Below are 25,801 nucleotides of genomic sequence, written 5' to 3'. Positions count from 1 at the left end.
TGACCCTGTGTGATAACCAATAGCCTTCTAGACAACAATGCCCTAAAAGAGAAAAGCAAAGCAGACTATTGGGACTCCCCAAGTCCAGTGTTAATCCAATGCACCAAATGCACACCTTAGTCTATGTGAGTATCAAACACTGAAATTCTTCTATATACCTACATTTATTATAACTTGTGATATCACTAAACCAAAGGTGATCAGATATATTTGTGTTTAAGATCCTTTCCTATTGTCTCCTTTACTTCCTAGCCCAATAACTCTGAATAACAGAAAATAGAATTCTATAGACAAAATAAAAGTAACAACAGTTAGGCAACCACTTTTCTTAGAGTAGGGTAGTGACACTACCTTTTCTCTCCTTTTTTTAGATTTTATTTATTTTTGCTTTTACAGACTGCAACTAACTTCTCTCTTGTTGACTATTCTTTTGAGGACTCTGTCAAATTGTCCAGCATTTTAGGGGAAAAAAAGGCAAAGGTATGGAAGGAAAGTTCTGCCAATATGAAATGGTCACTTTGGGTAACATCTCCATCATCTCTCAGGTTTCAGTTTGATGTTATATGTTATGGGAAGACCGCAGACGGGAGACCTGAGTCCAGATGTCAGTTCCACACTGCCGTGCAACTCTCTCAACCTAATTTCCTTTACCCAGGAAAGTAGTATTAATAATACCACATTTCATGAATATTTGAAGGATTAAGTGAAGAAATGTATAATGCAATTGGTCCAAGGTCTGACCCCTAACAAGGTTGATACAAATGCCTCTTGTTCACAACTTGTTCCTGAGATCTTTCTATAAATAGGAACTTATTTTTCCTCTGAGAACTTTGGAATCTGACAGTGCCTTTGTTTTTCCTTTCTGGAGAAGCAGCATCTTTACCTGAAAATGACTTCTTCCACTTTAGTCTGTTTCCCAGTTCTCCTCCAAGCATTTAGTAAACTGTAAAATCCTTAAATTCACTAGAGGAGCTACTATTTTAATTAAATAATTGGCTTGTAATGCGAGTAATACAAATTGTTTGCCTAGCAAATCTGGACTCACTCAAGTCTCACTGAACAGACTTTACCTCCCCTTCATCAAAAGAATTGACCAGATACGTTCCTCAACTCTAAAAGAACAGGTTTCAAAATAATTGAAGAGTGCATTTCCAAAGTTGAATGTACACAGAGAACCTATGTTTGACCTGGGAAGACAAATAGAGGAACAAAGTGGCCATTGTTTATTTCCTGGGGACTTGCACTGTCTGAACCTGGAAATGCCAGACGAACTTTTACATTTGAATGAATTGTATTATCTTGCTTATCTTACTTCAAACTTTTCCTGAAAGTACTTCAAACTTTGGAATTTAAAAGCAGTATAATGGTCATTTTAAGTTCAGGCTGGTCCTGCAACTTCTCTTGTGTGTTTAGTACACACACATACAAACAAATGTTGTACTGAGATTGCCATAAATAGATGAAGTAGCCCATTGCAAAGTTCCAAAGAGGCACTAGAAAATGAGTACTTTCCTCTTACAGGTGAGCACCTTGCAAAGCTAAATTGATGAACTCGAGTGAGGTGAAGTACTTAAGTATTATGGTGAAAGTAATGGTAACTTAAATTTTTCAGTCTCCTCTAAAACACTGCACTACCTTAACAGACCCACAACTTTTGTAAAATACTATTCTTTCTATGCATATCATTTTTTTTCTCTTTCTCTTTCCTCATTTTGGACAGATCCATTTGATGTTCTTGACACCCTGACCTAATATACCCCATGGTGCTTAGCTGAAAAACATTGACATTGGCTAGAATATTGGATTTAACTAAAAGATATATGGAGAAATTTCTAAACATTGGAGAAATTGCACACTGCTTACTATCTGAGTACTGTTGGGACATATTAACCAAAAAATAAATAAATAAAAGGAGTGGTGCAAATCAGTAAGTCATATGACATTAAAAAAAAAAAAGGCTGTATCTATGTTTATATTCTTAATAAAAAGACAACCCAGAATAACTCAGCATATTTATTTTGAAAAATTGTGTTTTTTGGTTTATTTGTTTTGTAGTTGTTTTCTGAGCAGAGAGGGGGTAGTGGATTAGTTGATTCATTGTCTGGAACATCTGGAGATGCAAAACATCTGGAGATGCAGGGTATAGTGAAAAGTTAATCAATGCCCATGGAGTGAATGCACGTATACCAGGTACAGTTTTCATCTCAGCACTTCACACATATCACCTCATATCCTCCAAAGGAGGTAGAACCTATTGCAGCCTCACTTAATGGAAGGGTAAATAGAGGCAGAGAGGGGTAGGTAACTTGCCTGTTATAGACTGGATTGGCATCCCCCAATTCATATGTGGAAATCTTAACCTCATATATATTTGGATATGAGGCCTTAAAGGAGGTAATTAAGGGTAAATGAGGTCATGAGGTGGTGCAGTAATGCAATCGGATTGATGTCCATATATAATGAAGATGAGACCCGGGAGTGTAAGAGTTCAGAGGAAAGGTCATGTGAGGACACAGAGAGAAGGTAGTCATCTGTGAACCAGGAAGACAGTCCTCACCGGAAACTAACCCTGTTGACACCTCGATCTTAGACTTCCCGCTTCCAAAAACCATAAATTCAGTTTTATGAATTTATGAAACCATAAAATTCAGTTTGGGCAGCACTAGAAAACAAATACATTGCCCATGGTTGGGAATCAAATCTAGGAACCTGGACTCCAGCCTCTATTCTTAAGAAACTTCTTAGTATTGCCTCTGTGGCATCTGGTCACTGTGCAGGGAATCACAAAATCTTCAGTTCAACTCTCCCTCAGCTCTCAGTGATTTGGCTCCTGTTGCTTACACTGTGGGCACCAGGAGCATTTCATTTAAGTGCTGTGCCTCCAGCTGTAATCTGGAGGGAAAACGGTCTCTACAGGGGAGGACCAAAAGAGACATGCACATGAATACATCTCAAATTATTAAATCACAATATAAATGGCCCTGTGTTATAAAGAACAATAGCATCAAAACTACTTTTCTTAACATAGAGTCATTGGTCAGAGGTCAGCTCTCAGAATCTCAGGATTTCTGGTTCTATGTCCAATAAAAAGCCAGGGAGAAATGGGGGTGGAGGGGTGTGCTTCAAGAGAGAGTGAGTACCCAAAAGATACGTGAAACCACGTTCTCCCAATTTCTCAACTTTAGTATTTTTTTTTTCACTTTAGTATCTTTGAAATAAAGTATTAATAGTAATGGTAAGACTATTATAGACTCCATTTCATTCAATTTATTTAATCAAACGAAATAAATATTGAGCACCTGCTGTGGCCTGGTGCTAGCTGCTATAGATAAAAAGTAAGCTACTCACCTCTGTCTTCAAAAAGCCTATAATCTGAGAAAAGTGATACCATAAGAAGGAATGTGGTGCGGCGACAAACCAACCCGGGACTCAGACAGTCAGAAGACCTAGTTCAAGTTCTTTGCCCACGTGATTTCCTCTTCTGGAGGAAGAGGCACACTCTTCTTGTGCCTCTCCCCATCAACTTTTGAATCTCATCTGCTTGGAACTCAGGAAGACCTTTCCTAATTTTATTGACTTGGTTAAATCCCTATTACATAATCCTACCCGTTACTTAACCCTTTCTTAAGTAACGCTTCGAAGAGTTAGATTTTTTATTTATTTATGTAGTGATTGGATGAACTTCACAACCCTGCCTTTGTTTATTATTATAGTCCCCTGACACACACCTGTCTAGGAGCCAGCGCTGTGACCAGCATCAGCCATCAGGAAAGAGAAACAGGGAGGGAACTCCTGACCTTGACATTTACTAGGTGGTAAAATTACTTGTTCTCTCTGTGTTCTCATCTATAAAATGGACACAATCCTGACATTTTACAGGGTTATTATGAAAACTGCATGAAATGATCAATGACAGGCTATATTATAAATTGCAGAGTGAATAGCATTTTATTACTAGGCAGACTGCCAAAGTTCAGAATGAAAACAGAGAGTTAAAAGAGAATGCAGGGCAGATGAGGAACTCCCTCCAGAACTGGGACAGTGAATGAATCAACAAAGACATGAAAGAGAAGGTCATAAATGTCTGCGGAATGAGAAGATTTCAATAAGTAGAGATAGAATACCTGCATTCTGCATTTATTCTACAGAGAATGTATGTGTGTGAGAGAGAGGGTTGACTCCTCACTAGAGTGTTGCCCTGTAAGGACAAGGATTTCCTTCCGTTTGGTTCATGGTTATATTCCCAATAATTTTAATAATGTCTGTTCCCTGTTTGATGCTTGGTAAATAGTTATTAATAAATGAATAAGCTGGTGAAAGGATGAAGGATGGAAGAAAGTTTATGGGTGAAAGCATGGAAAAACCAGTTGTCTGACTCCAATAGAAAAATGGTACTGGTGTTGGGGTGGGCTGTGAGAGACTACTCTGCTGAGGACAGAGGAGAGGCAGCAAGGGGCCTCTGAGCACAAACACGCTGGCTGATAAGGCTGCTGGTGCACTGGCAGACTTCAGGATGCCATTTGCATGGCCAATTTGCAGAGTTTCTATGGTTTCAACTAAAAGTCCCCAGCCCTGACGTCTTAAATTGAAACTGAAAGGGAAATGCTGTCATCAGAATAAAGTGCCTTGAATCAGGTCTCATAAGGAATCATCACAAAGTTCTTTGCACATCATGAGTCTTTGACAATATGTGACACACAGACAGTGAAGGGAAAAATATGTGTGTGTGTGATTCTAAAAAAAAGATGGAAACTACGGAAGTCATCTCGAGCATTTAATTCAAACTACTGATGAATGTAAATTAGGTTATTTGCATAGAAATGTAGCATCACTACAAATATTGGTTAAAATTCAGAAATGCATGAATAATGAATAAGTCTTACCTTAAAGTTTATAAAGTAAAAAATGTAAATTATTCTTATCTTTAGGAGAAAGAAAAAAATCTTGTACTTTATGGTGCTTAATAAAAAAAAAAGGGAAACCAAAAATAAACTGAATATGAAGATTTTCAGTAAGTACATCATGCCTTTTTTTTTAATGTTAAGAAATGACTACCTAATCAGTATCTGGGATAATGATCTGCAATCTTACCAGTGTGAGATTGATGATAAATACCAAGTACTGATTTTCTGATAATATGAAGAATAGATAAACAGCACATTTTGAGGTAGGAGTCACCCAGTTCTTCTTAGTGGAAAGTTGTTACAGTCCAGTTATTATAATATAATTCAAGTAAAAAATTTTAAAGTGTCATTTCAATGCAAATAACCTAGAAGCAGACTTTTAAACTATTGGTGCTCAAAGCTTATTTTTATCTAAGTCTCTGATAATAAGAATGTTTCAAATAATTGAGTTCTTGTCTAATTACATAAAAACTAATTTAGAACCTCATTTATTTGAAGGGTCTCTAGCATAAGAAATCCATTTAAAATTGCACACAAGCGCAGGTAATTAAAAATTAAAGTTGAAATCAGATGGAAAAGGCAAGATTGAAGTGGGTTGAGACTGTTCTGAGTAACTCAAGAGAGGCAGTGAAGGCAAGGGGGAATCCATAGACTTGAAAAAGATGCAAAGAACAAGGTAGAGGAGTGGGTCACAGCTTCCAAAGGCTCTGGTGGTTTTGTTTTATTTGTTTTGTTTTTTGGAGTATTTCTAGTATATGTTCATTTGCAAACGGAGCCACATGCAACCAGGAGAGAACACCTGGCTGAAATTAAAGAAGGGCTGGGGATTCCCAGTCACCAGACACCTTACCCACGTCTGCTGTCCTGGAAGGACATGCCAGGCCTGCTGGCAACAAAGGAGAACACATCTGAGCAGGGCCTTTAGGCATGGACACACCTCAAGCACAGAGAACTCTTTTGCACAAAAAGCTTTTGGAGCCACTTGAGCAATAACACGCTTGCACGCCCCCCGCCCCCCACCACACACACACATTTAAATCATCTTTGATAATCCATTTTACAGTTTGCAAATGGATTTTTATATACATAATCTCACTTCATCCTCACACTAGCCCAATAAAGAATAAGTACTAACCCCGTTTTCTAAAACTTTTTGACAAAATTTTTATTTCCTAGCTACACAAATACAGAGTATTTCATATTTTTATGGGTGCATTACAGTTGATAGAACAATGGGATTCATTGTTACATATTCATATATGCCAGCTCCATTTTTTAAGTGGAATAACTGACATCCTGAAAATTAGAAGACAAATCTAAAGCACTAGAACCTGGAATCAAAATATTTGCCTCCAAATTCCAAGAGGCACCACCTGTCTGTGTGCTGACACTTTTCAAATGTTTTACTCTTGGTAGATTTTTTTCTTGCTGCCTCTTCATTTTCCTTTTACCTATTTTCCTCTCTGTCCTTTCCTTGTCTCCCTTCCTTTTCCATTTCCTTCTTCCTTTCCTCTTACTCCTGTTCATGCCATGACTCCTCCAGCAACCTCAGAGAATTCTGCTCAGCTAGCTAGTCATTCTCAGAGCTGAAGAGTCTCTGCTTCAAAGGTTTTGCTTCTGCTGCAACAAAAGCAGGGCCCTCTGAGATCTAGTTGAGAGCTCATGGAAATACCTGCAGAGTAGAGGTAAATTCTTTCCATGCTACAAAATAACCTGATAGGTCCTTAGATTCACATAGAGGAGTGGCTCTATGAAAGGACTCCAAAACTTTGGTCCTTCATCAATATGATGTCTCCATTCTGTATTACCCAACCATAAAGAAGAATGAAATTATGGCATTCGTTCATAAATGGATGGACTGGAGACTCATGGTAAGTAAAATAAGCCAATCCCAAAAAACCAAAGGCCAAATGTTCTCTCTGATATGCAGATACTGACTCACAAAAGGGAGGGAGTGGAGTTTCACTGAATGGGTGGGATAGGGGGAAGGGAGGGGGGATGGTAGAAAGGAGGAGGGGATGTGGGAAAGGAGGAGGGAATGGGGGAAGGAAGGGAGAGGGGGAAAGGGAGGGGAGTTGGGGGGAAGGGAGGGCAGATGGGAATGGGAAATACAGTAGAATGAATCAGGCTTAACTTTCCTATGTTCATGTATGAATACACAACCAATGTAACTCCTCATCATTTACAACCACAAGAATGGCAAGTTATACTCCATGTATGTATGTCAAAATACATTCTACTGTCATGTATAATTTAAAAGAACAAATTTTAAAATTTCAAAAATAAACATTATGTCCCTATTCTGAGCCCCCCAAAACAAACCTCTCTCTACCCCACCCCATAAGATATTCAGACTGTGTAAAGGAGGGCCATTTATAATGTTTTGCTAAATCTGGATTATTTTCCTGTAGACTTTATAGAATTATAATGACTGAGCAATAAATCAAATGTCCAAGTCTCTACTCCTCTCCCAAGGACCAAAAGAGCTCCTAAACAGGAGCTATGACTATTTGCAGCAGTTTCTCCATGTGTGGTTTTTCAGAGCATTAGTAGTACCTGAGAACCTGCTGAACATGCAAACTCCTGGCCCCATCCAAACCTAGTGGATTAAACACTCCAGGGAGTGGGAGCCAGCTATTTTTGTTAATTGGCCTTCTAGAATATCCTGATGCCAGCCTTGGGAACCCTTGTCCTAAGTATAACACTGTGGGAACAGTCCTAGCCTAGGAGCTAAGACACATGGTACTTAATCCTACTTAGGCTCCTCACTTACATATGAGCTCAGGTAAATTCTGTCACTTCCCCAGGCCTCACTTTCCCACCCATCAGATGAAGAAGTCTTGTACATGCACATTCCATGAGCCTTTGGAAAGTCTGCTTTGGCGCATTACACCATCAAGATGAGCTGTCATCCTTACTCCACAATAATCTCTTGCTTTCTTGAAGTCTTGAAGCATATTCTCCAAGAACTTCTGGTTCAATTATAGTTCAACCTGCAAGTCAGTCCCTCAGCTATCACCTGTATCAGGGTCTACACGTCAGCTAAGCTGAGATCTACAACAGTAGATCTGAAAGGGAGCAGGACCCAGAAGGAGGAGTGGGCTGGTCCCAGTGCAGTAAGTCAACAGACAAACTCTATTCACATCCCAGTGTCCTGGAAGGTTAGCCCAAGCTCTGTCAGATTTCAGATTGCAACTTTTTTTTTTTTTTTTTTTTTTTTTTGCTAGTTACAAAGCTTGCTGCTATCCTTCCTTCTTACAGTGTTAAATAAAATATCTATCTAAAAAGACTGCTATATATAAAAAGAAGTTATGCTCCCAACAGAAGTTGATATATCAGGGATTTGTTTGACATTCTGGGTCATTTGGGAAGGTGCCTTGTTAGAATTAGTGAGTCAGTCAGAGGGGAGTGCTGTATGAGACTGTCCTTTCCTTCCTTTGGCAAGTATATCCAGGTCAGGCCATCAGCCACCCCAGGTTAGTGAGATCCCTACCACTTGCAGGAACAGGGAGAGCAGCAATTCACAAGTTAGAAATTCACTTCCCTGTGGAGTCCACAGAGGGATGCTCCCTACCTTCTCCCCAGCTCCTCTCTCCTTTCCTCTAAAGTCACTCCACAGGGGGAACAGGCACCCGTGCATCAGGCTTTAAGTAAGAGTGTAAATTTTGTAACTTGTAACTGACTTAACTACTTCACACCCCTAATATCTTTCGCTATTAACATGGTTATTCTCTAACATTCACACAAGTCACCATTTTTAAAAGAATATGCTATGATATAGGTCTTCTTAAATCCCATCATATACAAATTATTGAATTCCCAGTAGATACAAGGCCATGACCAGACCTAATAAAACTGGAGCCTCCACCTGCCACACACCTTGTCCACATGTCCCCAGCCACCCCACAGCATGGTATCCAGGAAAAGGGGTCACCAGCTAGGTACAAAACCAGCTAGACACTTACCGTTGTCCTCAGTAACACAATGTCCGCTTCTTGCAAGGAACATGGAACACAGTTTGCCCAGACATACCAAGCTGGTCTCCAATAAAACACCAAGGGGAGGATTCCAAATGATACGATGGACCCGGCCAGGCAGAGGGCTTGCCGGCAGCTTTGAGTCCGATAGCCAAATATTTCCTGAAACAGAATCAAAATGACTCTAAATATTGGTTGCGCACAATAAATAAATGAACAAATACTGATTTTAGCAATGAATGGGGGCAGAGAGGGAGTGTTGACAAGGGTGAGGGAAGACAGGGATAAAGATGGAAAGAGTGGAGCAGGATTTCTGACAGAAATTTCAGACATGATCCCACACCTCCAAGGAAAATCAGTTTTGACAATTTGGGTCCTCAGCAGCCCTGAGTCAAGCACTGTACCATAATACCAGACATTCAGGTATATGGACTTATTAAAGTCTCTCAATTATCCTGATGGTCCCGGAAATAAGAAACTGTTACCCTCATTTCACAAACTACGGGCTGAGTTCAGAATGTCTAAATGGGACCAAGGCCTCACAGTCAATTCAGCTGCTAAGATTCAAACCCAATTCTGCCAGAAGTCAAGTCTTGAGTTTGATTCATAGCTTTAACAGACAGGTCCACAAGCCATGAGAGCTAGGAGAGCTAGCCAGCACAGTGACCAAGTGACCCCCTTGGCTAGAACCAGCAAACTTCATGGGCAGGGGAGACTGGAATCAGGTCTTGAGTTTGGAGTCAGGATTCAGTGAAAGAATTTGATCACAAGAGGGCTAACAGTTAACTTGCATTTGGGAGTTTGGGGTAGAGTTCTATGTCCCCATGTTCCTCCCGGGTTATGTTACAAAAATAATTTTACATCACAAGGTACAATACATAGAGATTCTGTGTTCACTTCAATTTATGTTATTGAGCACCTGTTACCTGTTCTGTGCCATGAAAGCATATTGTTAGATCCTAGACAATATAAATTTGAACAAGATAAGAGTTTCATCTCTAATATGTGTCTAATCTAGACAAAATTCTTTCCAAGAAAAGTCTGGAACAGAATAGAAAAGTACCCTTTGAAGTTTATGGCCTCAGTCTCACAACTACTTTTCACCAAATCGTAGATATTCTTTATACCAATTATAAAATTGAGAAGTAGTAGAATATTCTGGTTAAAAGTACATTCTCTGGACCAAGACACTTTGAGTTCAGAGACTAGCTCCGCCACTTGCTGGGTATGTGAACTTCACTAACTTATGTAATCTCTTTCTTCCTCTGTTTTTTATCAGTAAAATGTGGGTAGTGATAATACCCACCTTTCAGGGTTGCCATGAGGTTTAAATGACTGAATCCACACAAGTGCTGCTTCAGTATTCACTGCTGCTGCTGCTTCAACTGCATCCTATTTCATTGAAACAGGTCTGAAATCCTAACCCCTGATTCATTGACAGTTCACCCCAAGAATTCCTAGTATCAACGGTTCTACTCTCACTATGACTGCCTCATAGGGAACAAGAGAGCTGAAATAAAACTTTGCATCCTCCAACTTCTCTGTCTCACCTGATGAAGACTACATTATTCGAGAAGGCTCTGTGATCCTGAGCTGAAAGGTGTTCTCATGGGAATTATTAGATTCCCTCATACAGGTGCTGAACGGAGTCCTTAGGTATTGTGCACATTTGGCTTAAGTCTTACAAAATGTTTGCATTAACTCAGAAATAAAAGTCTTGACTTATTTTGCAGAGTAGACTGTCTATCCTAACAAGAACACTCCTCAGCCCCAAGCTCCATCCATAGCTTTCCTGGTGCCACAGCTGAAAAGTCTCTCTCCCCGCATCGTATCCCCCACAATGCTCTGTCCTGCATGGAGCAGGTCCCAATCATAGTTTCCCTCCCTGTCCTGAGTCCTTTCACCATCATCTCCATGTGCTTTTCTATGTTTCTACACTTTGTTGTTGATAAACTTCTATTCCAACCTCATGATTTTATCATCTTTTAAATATACATATATGTGTATGTACACACACACACACACATATGTATATATAAAAACTTTTAATCTGCCAGTCAGCTCAGCCTGAGCTACCCTGTTCAGTAGCACAAACCTCTCTGTTAGCATGCATCTTTTTATGGGCTATGCAACAAGAGTCCTCTATAGTTTCCAAAATATCTTCATGCTCATTATTAAGATAACATAAGCAGGAATTACTGTCTTTATTCTCCAGTTTAAAAAACTCAAGTTCCAAGTTACTATCTACAATAACAGTTATTATTAGTAACTAATTGTCACTGATAGCAGTGCTAGCAACTAATATTTATTGGGCACTTAAAAGTCCTTCACTAAGTACTTTACACATAGTCCCCTATTTAGTTAAGAAAGATGAAATAAGTTTCTGAAGGCATAAAGCTCCTAAGTAACTCAACACTGGGCCTCCACTGTAGACCTCTGAAGCACATGGAAGATGATGTGGGCTGGGATTTCTACCGGAACGCTCTTCTTCATTCTATCTTTAATTTCAGTTTAATTTAACTGATGTCTATTAAGTGTCTGCCAAACAGCGGGCATGTGCGTGACCCAGAGATAAATGAGACAATGTCTCTAGCCTCAAGGAGCTCATTAGTTTAGAGGGAAGGGGAGACACAAATAGAAAGATTAAACAAAGAGGAATAAAAGGGTTTTACAGAAAGGTGACCATATAAATTGTCCTCTAAATGAGGTGCTACTAATAACACTGGAATAGCGAGAATAGACAAAAGTGTTCCAGGCAGGCCCAGCAAATCCCTCTGTTATCCCACAATGCCACTCTAAAACCTTCCCTGCTCTCAGGCTGCTGGACACTATAAACACTTCATGCACTGGCTCATGAACCATAATACATTACTAAATTTTCTATAGAAAGGATGAAAAGAAATGTGAACCAGGATTGTTTGATTATTACTTCTTGAAGTGAGTTCAGTTGTACTGACTTGACGTGAATTGCATTATAGGAATTACTAACAGATATTGGGTTTAAAATTACAAAAATTGGCATAGAGTTATTATTATCATCTCATAACAATTTACTTCCTACATTTATAGAGTGCCTTCCATGTCCCTGAACATGCTTGAGGAACTACCCCTGCCACCCTGCACCCTACCCATTCTCACCTCCCACAACAAAAGGGATCAGTGAGCCAAAAAAAAAAAAAAGAACATTAGGAAAATTTCAAAAAAGTATTATAAAAATAAGTAAACTCACAGCAGGCTGTGGGCATTACAGAAAACCACAATGTTCCTTCCTTAATCCTTTTCTTACCCGCACATTCTTCTCCTTCCTCTGTCTCTGGACATTCAGGTCCTTTGCATCTTTAAGTGCTTAAACTTTGGCTTCCAGGTGTCCAGGCCTTCTCCCCACAGGAAGCCAAACTGTAGTTCCAAAGCAATGGTTTAAACTTCCTCAGCCAGTAGAAGATCAACAGGGAATCCAAACCTATGGACTCTAGAAAAATACACACACCTCTCCATAGATTTTCAGGGGTATTCCCAGTCCCTCGATAAGGCCCTGCTCTAGAGGACTCATGAGGCCGAATCTAGTTAATCTTTCAGAATTTGCCCTCAGCACTTTGATTTAGGGTTTGACATGAGGTGAGCCCTTGGTGAATACAGAAGTTTAGACCTAAGAACATGGAAATGCAGGGCAGGGTGACACATGGAGCAGGACACAGGTCTGTGACTGTCTCTGAAGAAGTTTTTCTAGTGTGATGTCATCACATGGGGGTCACCAAATCCTGAGAGTGGCTTTCAGCCTTCCAGTCCCAGAAACTGCTGACAGCACCATCCTCCACAAGAAAGACTAAAGATCAGCAGATCTCAGAGACCAGGGCACATGGAGAGAAGAACAGATGAAACCGTCACACCAACCAGATCAACGTAGGGGTTGGCATTAGGATCACATTCCCTCCCCAGCAGCATATCCACAGTCATGGTTGTCCTGCACAGCGCTTACAATGGGCTCTGGAATCTTCTCTGACCATCTCTCATCTTGATTGATAGGTGCCTCTTTAAACACATTAATACATTCAATCAAATGACAGTCAACTCTTGTTGGTCTGGGAGCCATTTAGTCTCTTGAAGACATTTTGCATTTAAGACATGTAGACAGGCTTCATTTAATATTTGAAGGCTTTGAAAGATTCCATTTTTAAGGTTTACCACCCTGAAGATAATCTCTTTTCCCTTATTTCCAAATATTGGGTGTGAAAAGAATGCTTTGCTGTAATTTCCATGCATTACAACAAATTGTGTCAAATGAATGTGATTTTCCTTGCTGCTTACCTCCACTCCAATACCTATTAAAATTTCTGCTTCAGTAGTTTCTCGTTTCCCATTCTTTTGTACAAAGGAGAACTTCCCAAGCTTCTAAGTTAATGTGGCTTTGAAATTCAGGTGAGAAATTCTCCTACTGCACGACCTAATCCAGAAATCTGGAGGCTCACAAAGAATGGCCTGCAGGCTTCTAATTGACCTGCTAAGTATTTCTTAAGTTTTTAAATGGTCCCCCAGTTATTTTCACACAAAAATAACGATTTCTGTTTTTTCTTCCAAATAAATCAGAAATTTGGCAATATTGTCTCCACATTCTTGTACTGTAAGATTCAGGCAGAGAGCACAAAAAGACATGTTAAAAATATCCCAGGAAATAGCCCAAACTCCACCCAGTAAGAAGATGCTGGCATGCTCTGTATCTACACAAGGGGTTGAAGGCCACACCTCACGTACATGGATCACAGGGGCACACGGCAGCATGGTGGACACAATGCCAAGAACTGCAACCACATCATGACCATTTCATCAAGTTAAAAGCAACTTAAACTACTTAAAGCATACTTTTAGGATACAATTTGAAAAAAATAAAACCATACAGAAAAGGTGGTAAGGGTGTGACAAAGTCACATAGAGACCTGTTTGGGGCCAGGCAGGGGATGACAGGTCACATAGTTAAATGCAGGTTATTGTCAAGGTCCAAGTTTTCATTTGGGTGGTGGGTTCATCACATTATTACAAAGAACTATTGAAATAACTAAGCTAATGCCACACAACATGGACAAACGTCCAGAGTGTGTCACAAACCCAAGGTTATGGATAATCTAACTGGGAGTATCTGAAGTTACAGAAGAAGGAACCAGCCAGGGTGAGGAAGAGATGCCCTGGTAAGAAACAGAATAGAATACTGGTCTCGTGGAATGAGTTCAGGAGTTTGTTATAAACACCTGAGCCTGATCCCTGGAGTGTTCTCTGGCATCCTGTGTCTAGACACCCATGAACCCTTTCTCCAATGCACACTCCTGCCATCTGCCATGGGGCCCTCACCAGGGTCTGTGCCATGCTGTTTGGACTTTCAGCCTCCAAAACTGAGCTAAATAAACCTTTTTTCCTTCATAAATAGCCTGCCTCCAGCATTGCATTATAGTAACAAAAAGTGACTAATAACAACCATAAGGTCAGCAGAGGTCCAGTGCAGCCCAACAACTCATTTAGCAGATCAGGAAACTGAGGCTGTGAGAGGAAGTAAATTCCCGCATGATCTCTCCTTCCTGTCTCCCTTCCTGACCTCATCTTGGGCCAGTCTCCTTTTATCTTACTCTGCCCCAACCATAAGGTCAATTTACACTTCCTTGAATCCACCACGCCTTCTCCCACCTCACCATCTTCCCATGACTGGCTACTTCTCACCTCTTTAAGTACCCTTTAACTGTTTGCTTTTCGGAACTCTTAACCAACCATCCTATGTCATTAAGCCCCTGATCTCATACACCATTTGTAATACTGTGTAGCAATGTCACAATTAGCAATTTGTATATTTATTTTTGCTTGCTTTTCTATGTTTCCTCCTTTCACCCGCCACTAGCAACTAGACATTTTTTGAGTATTTTTTTTACTCTTTCCCTTTTTATTAATTTTTAAATTTGTTCTAATTAGTTGTACATGACAGTAGAGTGTATTTATACATTTTGATAGATCATACATAAATGGAGCATAATTTCTCATTTTTCTGATTGTACATATGCTAATTCACCATAAGGTGAGGGGCCTAGGGAAGAATAGAGTTACTTTAGATTAGATAGAGAGGAGGGAAGGGGTGGATGGGGACAGACATTATTACCTCAGGTACATATATGATTGCACCTTGACTTTTAAGCTCTGTCAAATTAGATCTACTCAAGTTTGTTTCCTCCAATACTATTTATCCACACCATGATATTATCTGCATGCAATGAGCACTCAATAAATACTTGATGAATTAATAAAAAATTAAGTGACCATACTAAAGGAAGAAGGGAAGGAAAAAGAAGAGGGATATAGGGAGAGTCCTAAAGAGAAAGGAAACAAAAATTAAACTCTTTCTTTATTCCTAGCTCAACAGATTTAAGTGTATTTTCTTCTTGGAACAAATAATAAAAATCAGTCTACTTGAGGGGAAGGGGGAAAACATAAGCAATCCCCAGACACTCCTCTGTGACCTTGACCATCAGGAAATGTTGACTAGTCCCATCATTTTCATGACATTCAAGTTCATCTCTAAGGACAGCTCTGCTGAATGAGTGCTTGCATTTTTGCTTTTTCTTCCTCTTTATAGTCTGCCTCCATGAGATAGAAAGATGCTAAAGGTAAGACTGAGTTTCACAAACTCCCTACCTTCAACAGAGCCAAACTAAGGGTTTGATCTAGAAGGAACCAACAGTTAGACACCTGCTTCAGGCTGCTATTCTGGTCTAAAGCGTGTGTTCACAATTACCATTGTGTGAACTGGGCTGATTTACCAAAAAAATAAATAAATAAATAAAAATACTAACAAAAGGAAGAAACTCCCGACAGCTTGACAACTGGGCCTCATTTTCCATTAACAATGCTCACAGTCATCGAGAGGCAACACAAGAAGGCTTTGAGGAGATCCTTAGGAACCAAATGACCAGGCTGCTATTCTCGGGCTGGTGGCAATGTCACTTAACCTAATTCCTTTCCTCAATTTGGAATGTCATTTCTCTCTCATTCCCAGATTAGGGATGTCACTTCTCTAGCCATGGAAAAGTGGACTCCCGGTTTCTCTTGCCATGGTCTTACCTCACGTGATTACTGTAAGAAGCAGTGGAATGGCACCTGTACCTGGTGTCAGGCCCCAGCACCCAGGAAACCATCATCAAAATGCTCTAGCACTGCAACCCCCAGCACAAAACCTACAAAGTATCTTTGCTTCCATTCAATTAAAATTACCTACTATATCTCAGGCTATGGGTAAGGTATGTCTGCTAAAGATAAATTTTTCACCCTCAAAGGACTAACAGGAGAGATGATGAATTAAAAAATAACGATAATTCAGGGCAGAAAATATTAATGCCGTATGAAAAGGACAAAGGAAAAAAATTAGTTTTAAATGATGAAGAGATTGCAGTGAGATGATAATTAGGAAAAGCCTTCCAGGAGAATTGTTACTTGAAAATGACTTGGAGAGAATTGGTAGAATTTCAATAGTCGGGAAAGGAGGATAGGAAAGGGGGCTTTCAAGTGCAGGAGCTAGTCCTCAGCTACAGTGCTGAGTCTGGAAACAGTACATCTAAGAACAAGTCTGAGACATTGTGGGAGGTCAGTGCACACCGTGTTAGTTAACCCAGTCTCTCATGGTTTGATGATGCGACTTCAGAGGGGACTCTGGGGTTCTAAAGTGTGTAACTGCTCGAGCTTATGGTTAATCAAAAAAAAAGTGTATGAAACCCTGAAAAACGACACCCACATCTTTCCCCATCCACAACCACAAGTGCACCCCTCTTGATTGCCCTAAGTTAGCATTTCCAGGAATAGTCAAGGGCAAAGGTTGCTGCCAAGGGCATTCCAGCAGAGGTACATGATTAGGGAAGTAGGAAGAAATAGATGTGCTCGGGGCTTTAGTTTCTTTTGACTGATCAGTTTCCTTCTCTTAGCTCAGGGTGCCGTCACATAAACTCATTCATATCACAATGGTTGGCTGGCAGAAAGCAACCCATTCCACCCACTGGCAGTAGATAAGTTGGGAACACCCTTCTCTGTAGATAATTGTTCACCCAACCTTGGATGGAAGGTCATGAAAACTCACAGTTCCTGTAAATAATAACTTATTATGTTCCCATCTCTTTATATAAACATTTTTCTATATGCAGCTTTAATTCTCAAGCTTGTAAAGAAGATAATATGTGGGTCAGAATAAGGAAGATAAGGTTCAAGGAGGTTAAGGAATGTACCTGGAGTCACCCAACTGGTAGGTAACAAAGCCATGTCCTTCTTAATTAAAACTCTTCCCACCCAACGAGCCTGTCTCTCATGAAGATACTCCCTCCTCCTCGCTCTCTAATATTCTCATTTGCAGGCATCACAGGGGACAACACTTGAACACTTGCTGATTGTTCACATTTGAGCTAATGGATGTGCCGCCCAGACAAGTTTTTAGGTTCCCCTTAAACAGGTTTTCACAAGCTTTAAACTGCAGAGTGAGAAGAAAGAGCAAGAGGAACTCCACCCAAGAGCAAGACAGTGGTTTCTGCAGACAGCATTCTCATCTCTAGCTCTGGTGATCTTGGGCAAGAGGCATTTCTAGGCTCTGCTGTGATGCCGAAATTGAAACTGCTCTTACTGGAGATGTCTTTGGCTTGGTAAGAAATATGTTTGGTCTATGTTCCCAGTGCCTGGGATAAAGCAACAAAAACCCTTGGAATTTCCAGAGCAATAGGAGTGTATTTGGTTATTCATACTGAGCCTATTTCAACCATACATGAGATTAAACATATGTGTCAGGAAACCCTGAGGTTGATTATACTCGGTGGACTCCTAAACAGCTTCAGGATGAGGGCCGGTGGCCAGAGGAACCAACCATCTGCTTTGAGGGCTGAAACTCCAGCCTCATCCACCCCCACCTCTGGGACAGAAAGGAGTCCAAAATCAACCTCACTTCTGAGATGGAACTTCAATAAAACCCCCAGATGAGAGGATCAGAGAGCCCCAGGGCTGATGAACATATCCAAACCAGAAGGTTTTACACCCCAACTTCATGAAGACAGAAAGTCCTTTGTAAGGGACACTTCCTGACCTAACCCTATAGAGATGATCATCTGGATATTCAATGGTATCCTTCATAATAAACCAGTAATAGTAAGTAAAATACTTTCCAAATTCTCATGCACCATTCGCAAATCATGAAATATGAAAGGGTATGAGGTATGGGAACCACTCTTCTTTGTACCCAAGTTAGACAAAATATCGGCAACATGGAGACCTGATACTGTGCCTGGCATCTGAAGCGGGGACAGCCTTGGGGGACTGAGCTGTAAGCCTGTGGAGTCTGCACCAACTCTGGGTTGAATAGCAGGACAATCCACTTGAGGTCCAGAGAATTGGCTGGTGTCATGTCAGGAAATCCCACATATTTGGTGTCAGAGTATGAAACAAAAACAAAACAATACAAACAAACAAAAAACCCAGTTCAACATCTGAAAGACAAAAGACAATAAGAGTGCAAACTGGATCTGGGGCAGCCACCCCATCCAGGCAGCCTATTCACTACACGGTGCAAAGAACCAAGATGGGGAGCATGCAGGAGAAAGGGCAGCTGCTTAACGGCAGAACACCTGGCTCGAGACCTGGTGCTGCCACTTGTTAATTTTATCATCTGGAAGTTTCTACCCCATCTATGAAATAAGAATAAGAGAATAAGTACTCTTACCTCACAAAACTATCGTAAGAGTGAAATGGGGTAAGAAATTATGAAAGTTTTATTCAAAAACGAGTTGTTATTATGAGAGGAAGTGGACTGAAGGCCGCCTGATAAATGCTCAGTGACCCCTGGCAAGTCATGGCCCTCAGATCGTCAGCTCCCCTCACTTCACACACTGGAGTACGACCCAGTCACTCTAGCACACCACCTTTTAAATCCCCACAAGTCCTTTTCTATCCTGTGTTTGTGTTTTGTGTGTGTGTGTGTGTGTGTGTGTGTGTGTGTGTGTGTGATGTAGCTAGAATGTACATTTTCAGAGAGTGGAAGAGCTTCAGCCTATCTCGTTGATGATTGAATCCCTGGCATGCAGCACATAGCAAACCCCCTAACATTTTTTGAGTGAATGGCTCGGATTACACTGTCAGGATCTCAAGCTATGGAAGTAGATGGGACTCTTGGTAGACTGGTGAGTAGAGAGGCCAAATATGATAATCACACACTGTTAGCACCTGATGATGACTTGGCAACTGTCAAGCAAACCCATCGTTTTTTAGAAATGAAAGCTGAGATCCTAAAAAAAGTCTCAAGAAAGACAGAGAGGAAAAAAGCATAGGAAAAGTTTCCACTCTTTGACCATGGGGGATGTCTCATGACAGTGAACTTCATCCCCCAGTATCACTGTCTTGTCCCCAGGTAGCATTAGTCATTTAACATACAATTTTAGAAAATGAAGAACTTCTCATAACTCAGAGAGAAAAGGCTCAGAGATGATCTAATGATACATCCTTTCCACAGTATCTTCAACCAATGCGGTCCTGACTTCCAAGTGTGGAATGAAGAAAACTTCTTCCCAGAGAAACCTGCTACATCTTCAGACAGTCCTACTAGCAATGGCGCTCTGTGCCAGACACTGGGCTAGAGCCCAGAAGGTGGACTCCAAGACCCCTCCCATCTCCACACACATGTCTCTTTCAACCCAAACAACTCTGCTCCTATCTGTTCTGTATATTGATTTCCCACTAAAAGTTTGTGATTAAAACGGGGTCTGTATCGATACAATCATTTTGAAAATCACTACCTTACTAAGCTCTCCTGATGAGATAGCCTGAAATCTTTTCCAAATGAAGGAAATTTGTAAATAAGTGAATGGAAAGCATGCCACAGACCACTACTTCTACCCTTTTTAGTATGAGGAGCTTTCTAACATTGCTGAAGAGCAATGAATTACTAAACCTATTTTGATCCAGACGCGGTGGTGCATGACCACAGTTCTCACACTTGGAGGGCTGAGGCATGAGGATCACTTGAGTACAGGAGTTCAAGACCAGCCTGGGCAACATAATGAGATCTGCCTTGAAACAAACAAATAAGCCACTTTTGAAAGCAATTTGGCATTATATAGTAAGATTGCAGTGATGCATACCATGTGACTGAGCACTTTCATCCCAGGTATATTCTCTACTAAAACACATCCCTATTTGTACCAGGATATGCACATGAGAAAAGTTCAAAGCTGGAAACAATTCGAAAGTCCATCAACAAAGAAACTGACTTGTAAAGTATAGTTTTACTGAGATAGATTCTGCCATAATTAAAATAAAAGTAAATTTTATGCAATAATGATATATCCCAAGAATTTAAAGAGCAGAAGAAACAAAATATGAAAGAATATAGTTTGCTTTCAATTTTATACACTTGAAAAATATTGTTTTGGGGTGCATACCTACATAGAAAGATATTTTAGAGCCAAGGAAATGATAATTACAGAAGTCATGTGAAAGGATATCTCCAGATTAGAGAAAAGCAACAGGCATGAATTTTTAAGTAGGGACCCAGGAGAGCCTGAAATGATAGTGGTGTTGTTCTGTGACTTAGACAATGATCATGTGGGTTTTTATTTATAATTAAATTAGTTTTGCATATTTTCACACCTTTATATACCATTTTTTAAAAGGCCACATACTCTCAAATGATTGACATCTACATTTGCTTATGGAGCCCATATCAATGCCTGATGGGCATATAAGTCCTTGGACACACAGCAATAACTCTTAACACTTATCAGGAGTTGCAACCCATAGATTTGCAACAACTGGAATCAGGGGAAAAAATAGCCCTGGATTACAGATGGGGAACCCTGGATTTTCACGTGAACTTTCAGCCTATTAAACATCTTTTTCCCCTGGCTGGGCCTGTTTCTCCTGCTGCAACAGACAGGGATGAGTTATCTGATCTTGTGATACCTGTAGTTCTTAGAGCAATAGGAAAGTGCTGAATATCGTCCCCGTGATAGACTGCAGAGCTCCCACAGGTGTACATCCAAGATCATAGACTCCTCCAAGGAGATGGCCATGTCCACTTTAAAGCTGCCCAGGTGGTCTTCAGCATTCAAACTTCCACATTCTTTATGGGAAAATAAAGTGTGGTTTCTACCACACTATTTGTAGGAATAAATAGGTGCTAACATGTTATGGAGACCACCTGCTTGAGAACTATCAGATAGTCTCTGTCAGGAACATGTTACATGTAGAAAGCCCGGTTGGCCCTAGGAATGGGAAGAAGCCTGCCATTGCCTGACTACCTGGCCATCATGCCATATTAGTCAATGGAGCATCAAAATAATCCAGTGTGCTGAGACAACCTGAGTCACTTCTCTGTGTCTGGGCTTGAGGATAGCCTTGGAGAAAAGTCCTCGAAATCCTTCAGATGGCACCATCAAGCTGTGGGATGCATGGTTCTGGTTTTGACTGGTAGAAAGAAGCCCCCTGATCTGAAGAATTTAAAGACCAAAGTGCAAACTGGTGACATTAGAATAAGTAAAGGGGAAGTGAATGACTTGTCGCTGGGGAGAATGTGGGGCATAAAGGAGACCAGAATTTCTACTTTTTTCAGATACCCAATTCACCTGATCCAGGGTAATTCAGGACATTAAATGCTGGGCCAGATAATTATAATTAGCTCAGGAGTTGTTTATACTTTCATTATTATAGAAGTAATACAAGAACATTTTATAGATCAGAAAAATATTCTTTAAAAAACTTGACACTCCCACAACCTAGAGATCACCCCAATTAACAACTTTGTTCATACTGTTTTTCTTTTATCAAAATCAAATCATACTGTAAATGCTATTTTGTAATCTGCTTTTTTATTCCAGGGTCTCCATTTTTGCAGATCAGTGAATATTTATCTTGTCTAAAACCCTTACCATATTATAATGTCACCAATGGACCCATTATTGTCCACTACAACTAGTTTTTCCTAATTAGTTTGGCATTCATCTATTTCTTATCCTATATGATAGCTAATGGATGTTTACTTTATAATTATCCATTATACTACACACATTTTGTGTACTTTTGCATAGGTAGATCATATAATATTCAAATATACATTATATATAATATGTAGTACTGCATTTCACAATAAAAGAAAGAAAGAAAATATCAGACACTCTCGTATGATTAGCATAGTCCTTTTGATAGTTCTTTTAATCTGGTTCGTTCTTTGTTTTGTGACCCTTTCAATTGAAGGTCTGGCCGTTCTGTGGGGGTTCATTTGGTCATAGCTGCCCCACGCGCACTCTGATTTCAGATGCTTCGTGAAGGCAACGGACAAGTGCAATCAATCTTTAGCTACTTTCATTATGGTGGCTCTTGTTCGTTTGCTTCTTCACTTATTTAGGGATAATTACATTTATCCCACAGGAGAATGGCAAAAAGTAGCCAAAGTTTTTGTTTATAAGGAACTTAATTTTTGTTTTGTTATTTTGCATTCTGATAAAAAAAATCTAGGTGTGATTTTATGTCATTTTAGGTTTGACTCTAAAGCAAACGGAAGAAAGGATTTCCTTAGTACTGTGCTTGAGATCTTTTTCATATAACAGCTCTCATAGAGAAATGATAATATTTGCATAGAGTAGATCAGGTAAACCGATACAGTTGTCTGAAGCTGGCTGAAGGAGACCCCTATTTTAACATTCCTGCAAACTTCCCAGGGCCACTGTGATACAGCAGTTCCACAGCCAGACATTTAGAGCAATACAATACCTTTCCCTTCTCTCATTTTCTTTTGTCTAATCAGAATCAAATTGGGCAAAGCTACACTTAAAATGAATATATTACCATAACTACTCACCGTTTCTCTGGATGTTCTATACTTTTATTCAAGCAGGGGCTTTTTTGTTTGTTTTTTTCTTTTGCTTTTCAAATGTATATCCCAACTTTATTGCTCCCTCTCCCAGGGGGGAATATCTTAGCAATCTTTAAGTGTACTATTCAGATAAAGCTTTGTCCATGATACCTCCTTCATCAGAATTAATCACGAGTTCCAAACCAAACATTACCTACACCCTCCTCGCTCTCCCTCCCTCTCTCTCTCTCTCTCTCTCTCTCTCTCTCTCTCTGAATCACTACCACACTATTATGCATTCAATTGTGTGACTCAGAAATCTAGGAATTTCCTTTAACATTCTCCTCCTCATTCCCCAAACATCTAATTAGTCCAAGATCTACTGATTATCTTCCAGATATTTCTCAAGCCCTGATACTCCATGCTCCATCCCTGATACTACTGCCTTATTAGTTCAGCCTCTCACTGGAATCTCTAGAAGAGCCTCCGCACCCAGCTCCACCTCTGTCTGAGGTTGTCCACACTACTACAGCGTGAGCTTTCCCAATAAAGTTCTGACTCCACTTCCCTGCTACAGTGACCAATTGTCCCCACTTCTCTAAGACAGGGGGTTGTGAGGTTTTGGGTACTAATGCCCAGAAAGTTTGGACAAACAAGTGTAGTTGAACACGTATTTAAAACTCTTCAGTCTCTTTAGGATGGATATATAGGTCTTTCTAATCTTCCCACCCTGGTTTTTTGACCTAACTCTCTGTTCTCCCGTCCCACTTCACTACACACCACATACGCCCTGCACACCAGCTCTGTCAAACTGCGTTCAGTTCTCCTAATGGAATGTGCTTTGTTCCTTTACATCTCAGTACCCCTGGACACTGTGTCTTCTTGACTTAGAACATCCTTCTCCTTATCTTTGCTTGTTGATAAACTATTGTCCATCCGATGAGATTCTTTTCAAATGGCCCCTTTCCACTGATACCACACAGAAACTGGCTATAACTTGCTCTGGTTTCTCACAGCACAAACTCACTGCACCCCATTCTCCACCACATGTGGAGATATAGCCTTTTGTCTGCCTAATGCCTGACACAGGGACTTGTACATAATAAGTGCTCAATAAACAAAAGAGGAAGAAAGGGAGGGAATCAATCAGTCAATCAATATGCTGACAGTATTTACCTTAATCACTTTGCCTCCTGTAGAGAACTTGTGGGGTTTTTTTCAATTGACATGTAATAATTGTACATATTCATAGGGTGCAGTGTAACAATTCAACATAGTATACAATGTGAGATAATCAGATCGGGGGAATCAGCATACCCATCACCTCAAACATTTATCATTTCTTTGTGTTGGAAACATTCAAAATCTTTTCTCCTAGTTCTGTCAATATACAATAAATTATTATTAACTATGGTCACCCTACTGTGCTAGAGGACACTAGAAATTAATCCTCCTGCCTTTTTGTACATGTTAGCCAACCTTCTCTATCTTCCCTCCCTCCTACTCTTCTCAGCCTCTAGTAATGATTATCCCACTCTCTAGTTCTGTGAGATCAATGTTTTTACAAAGTGACACATGGTATTTGTCTTTACATTCCTGATTTTTTTTCACTTAACATAATTATTTCCAGTTTCATCCATATTGTAGCAAATGGCAGGATTTTATTCTTTTTATGAATAATATGAATCATGTCCCACTATGTATATGCATCACGTTTTCTTTATCCATTCATCAGTTGATGGACACTTGGTTGCTTCCATTTCTTTGGCTTTCATGAATCAAGCTGCAGTAAATATGGGAGTGCAGATGTCTCTTTGACATACTGATTTCATTTCCTTTTGATATATACCCAGGAGTGGGACTACTGCCTCATATGATAGTTCTGTTTTCAGTATTTTGAGGAACTTCCCTAGTACCAATTTACATTAGAACTTGTGTTTCAGTTGGTTGAATAAAATGTCTGAGTTCCCGTTAGAAGGTTAGATCCTTGGGACAGGAACAAGGCTTTATCTATTTTAAACCTCCACAGCATCCAGGCTGCAAAGACTTAATGCATTTGTTCAATTTATATAGTTTGAGTATTATCTAACGTTGAGAAAAGATGGATGATGTGAAGGTCTTTGCTGGAGGATATATCAAGAGGAATTGCAGGGATGTACAGATGTGGTCCAAGTGTGTTGAGTCCTACCCCACACTCACTGTGATTGCCGTGCATTTACCTTTAGAGCAGCCAAAGCTTCTCTCAGGGGCAACCTCTTTATCACTAAATAAAAAGACAGGAGTGTAGAGGACTGAAATCTCCCACCAAAACCAGGCCCTAGAAACTGCTGAAACAGCACTTTGCACAACTAGATAATGAATTCTCTGCTCACTGTTGGAAAATGAGCCCTTGGGTAATGTCACACAGCTGCTACCTCTAAGTCATAATATCTAGACAGATAGGCCGAAAGATGGCACTACCAACCCTGTGCATCAGGGTCACATCGACACATGTTAAAATGAAAATTTCTGGGCCACTACCCCCGATCTCTAACAGAAGGGCCAGAGCATTTCCCATGGCTTCAGTTGATTCTTATCACAGTGGATCTGGGAGCTGCTGATTGATACAGCAAAGGAAAAGAGATCCTTTCATTTGGACAGATAATGCTTCTTTTGTGAAAGAGTTGATGTGCAAATCCAATAATGTTTTCTGTAAAGTGCTAACAGGATGTCTGGCAGGTAACAAGTATTTGGTATGTATTAGCCAAGACTGTTCCTATACTTCAAGCTCCTTGGTGAGAAGAACATGTCATTTTTCTCTCTACGTTTGGCATAGCACTTCAGTATCCAGAATAGGAACTTACAGTTAATAAGTCCTTGGAAAACTGAAATACACCAAACCTTGGATAATTGTGAAAAAGACTGGAGGGAAATATAAGAGCAAGAGGTTGTTTTTACCTATTAAATTGGCCGTAATATTTGGCAAGGGCTGAAAACTGACCAGAGGGCAGTTACAGGGCATTCTTGTGCAAAACTGTTTGAAGCCTTCACAAGGTGGCAAAAACTTTGTGCACAGCAGTTAGTAAATGCATCAACAGCCT

The 25,801-nt window shown here is 40.1% G+C and overlaps 1 protein-coding gene across 5 annotated transcripts in view; it reads right to left on the bottom strand.

The window, feature by feature from the left end:
• Positions 1–25,801, bottom strand: part of ATP13A4 (ATPase 13A4) — a 130,366-nt gene that overhangs the window by 79,641 nt on the left and 24,924 nt on the right. For all 5 annotated transcript variants that reach the window (XR_013766502.1, XM_079155748.1, XM_079155750.1 and 2 more), the window contains one exon: positions 8,870–9,043. Coding sequence is in view for 4 of the 5 variants with exons in the window: in XM_079155748.1 (XP_079011874.1) it covers positions 8,870–9,043 (174 nt within the window). In the remaining variant the exon portion in view is untranslated. The remainder of the gene's footprint in view (positions 1–8,869; positions 9,044–25,801) is intronic.

The sequence above is a fragment of the Sciurus vulgaris genome (assembly GCF_902686455.1).
Source record: "Sciurus vulgaris genome assembly, chromosome: 10".
NCBI classification, from domain to species: domain Eukaryota; kingdom Metazoa; phylum Chordata; class Mammalia; order Rodentia; family Sciuridae; genus Sciurus; species Sciurus vulgaris.
This window is presented reverse-complemented; position numbering and strand designations above follow the sequence as displayed.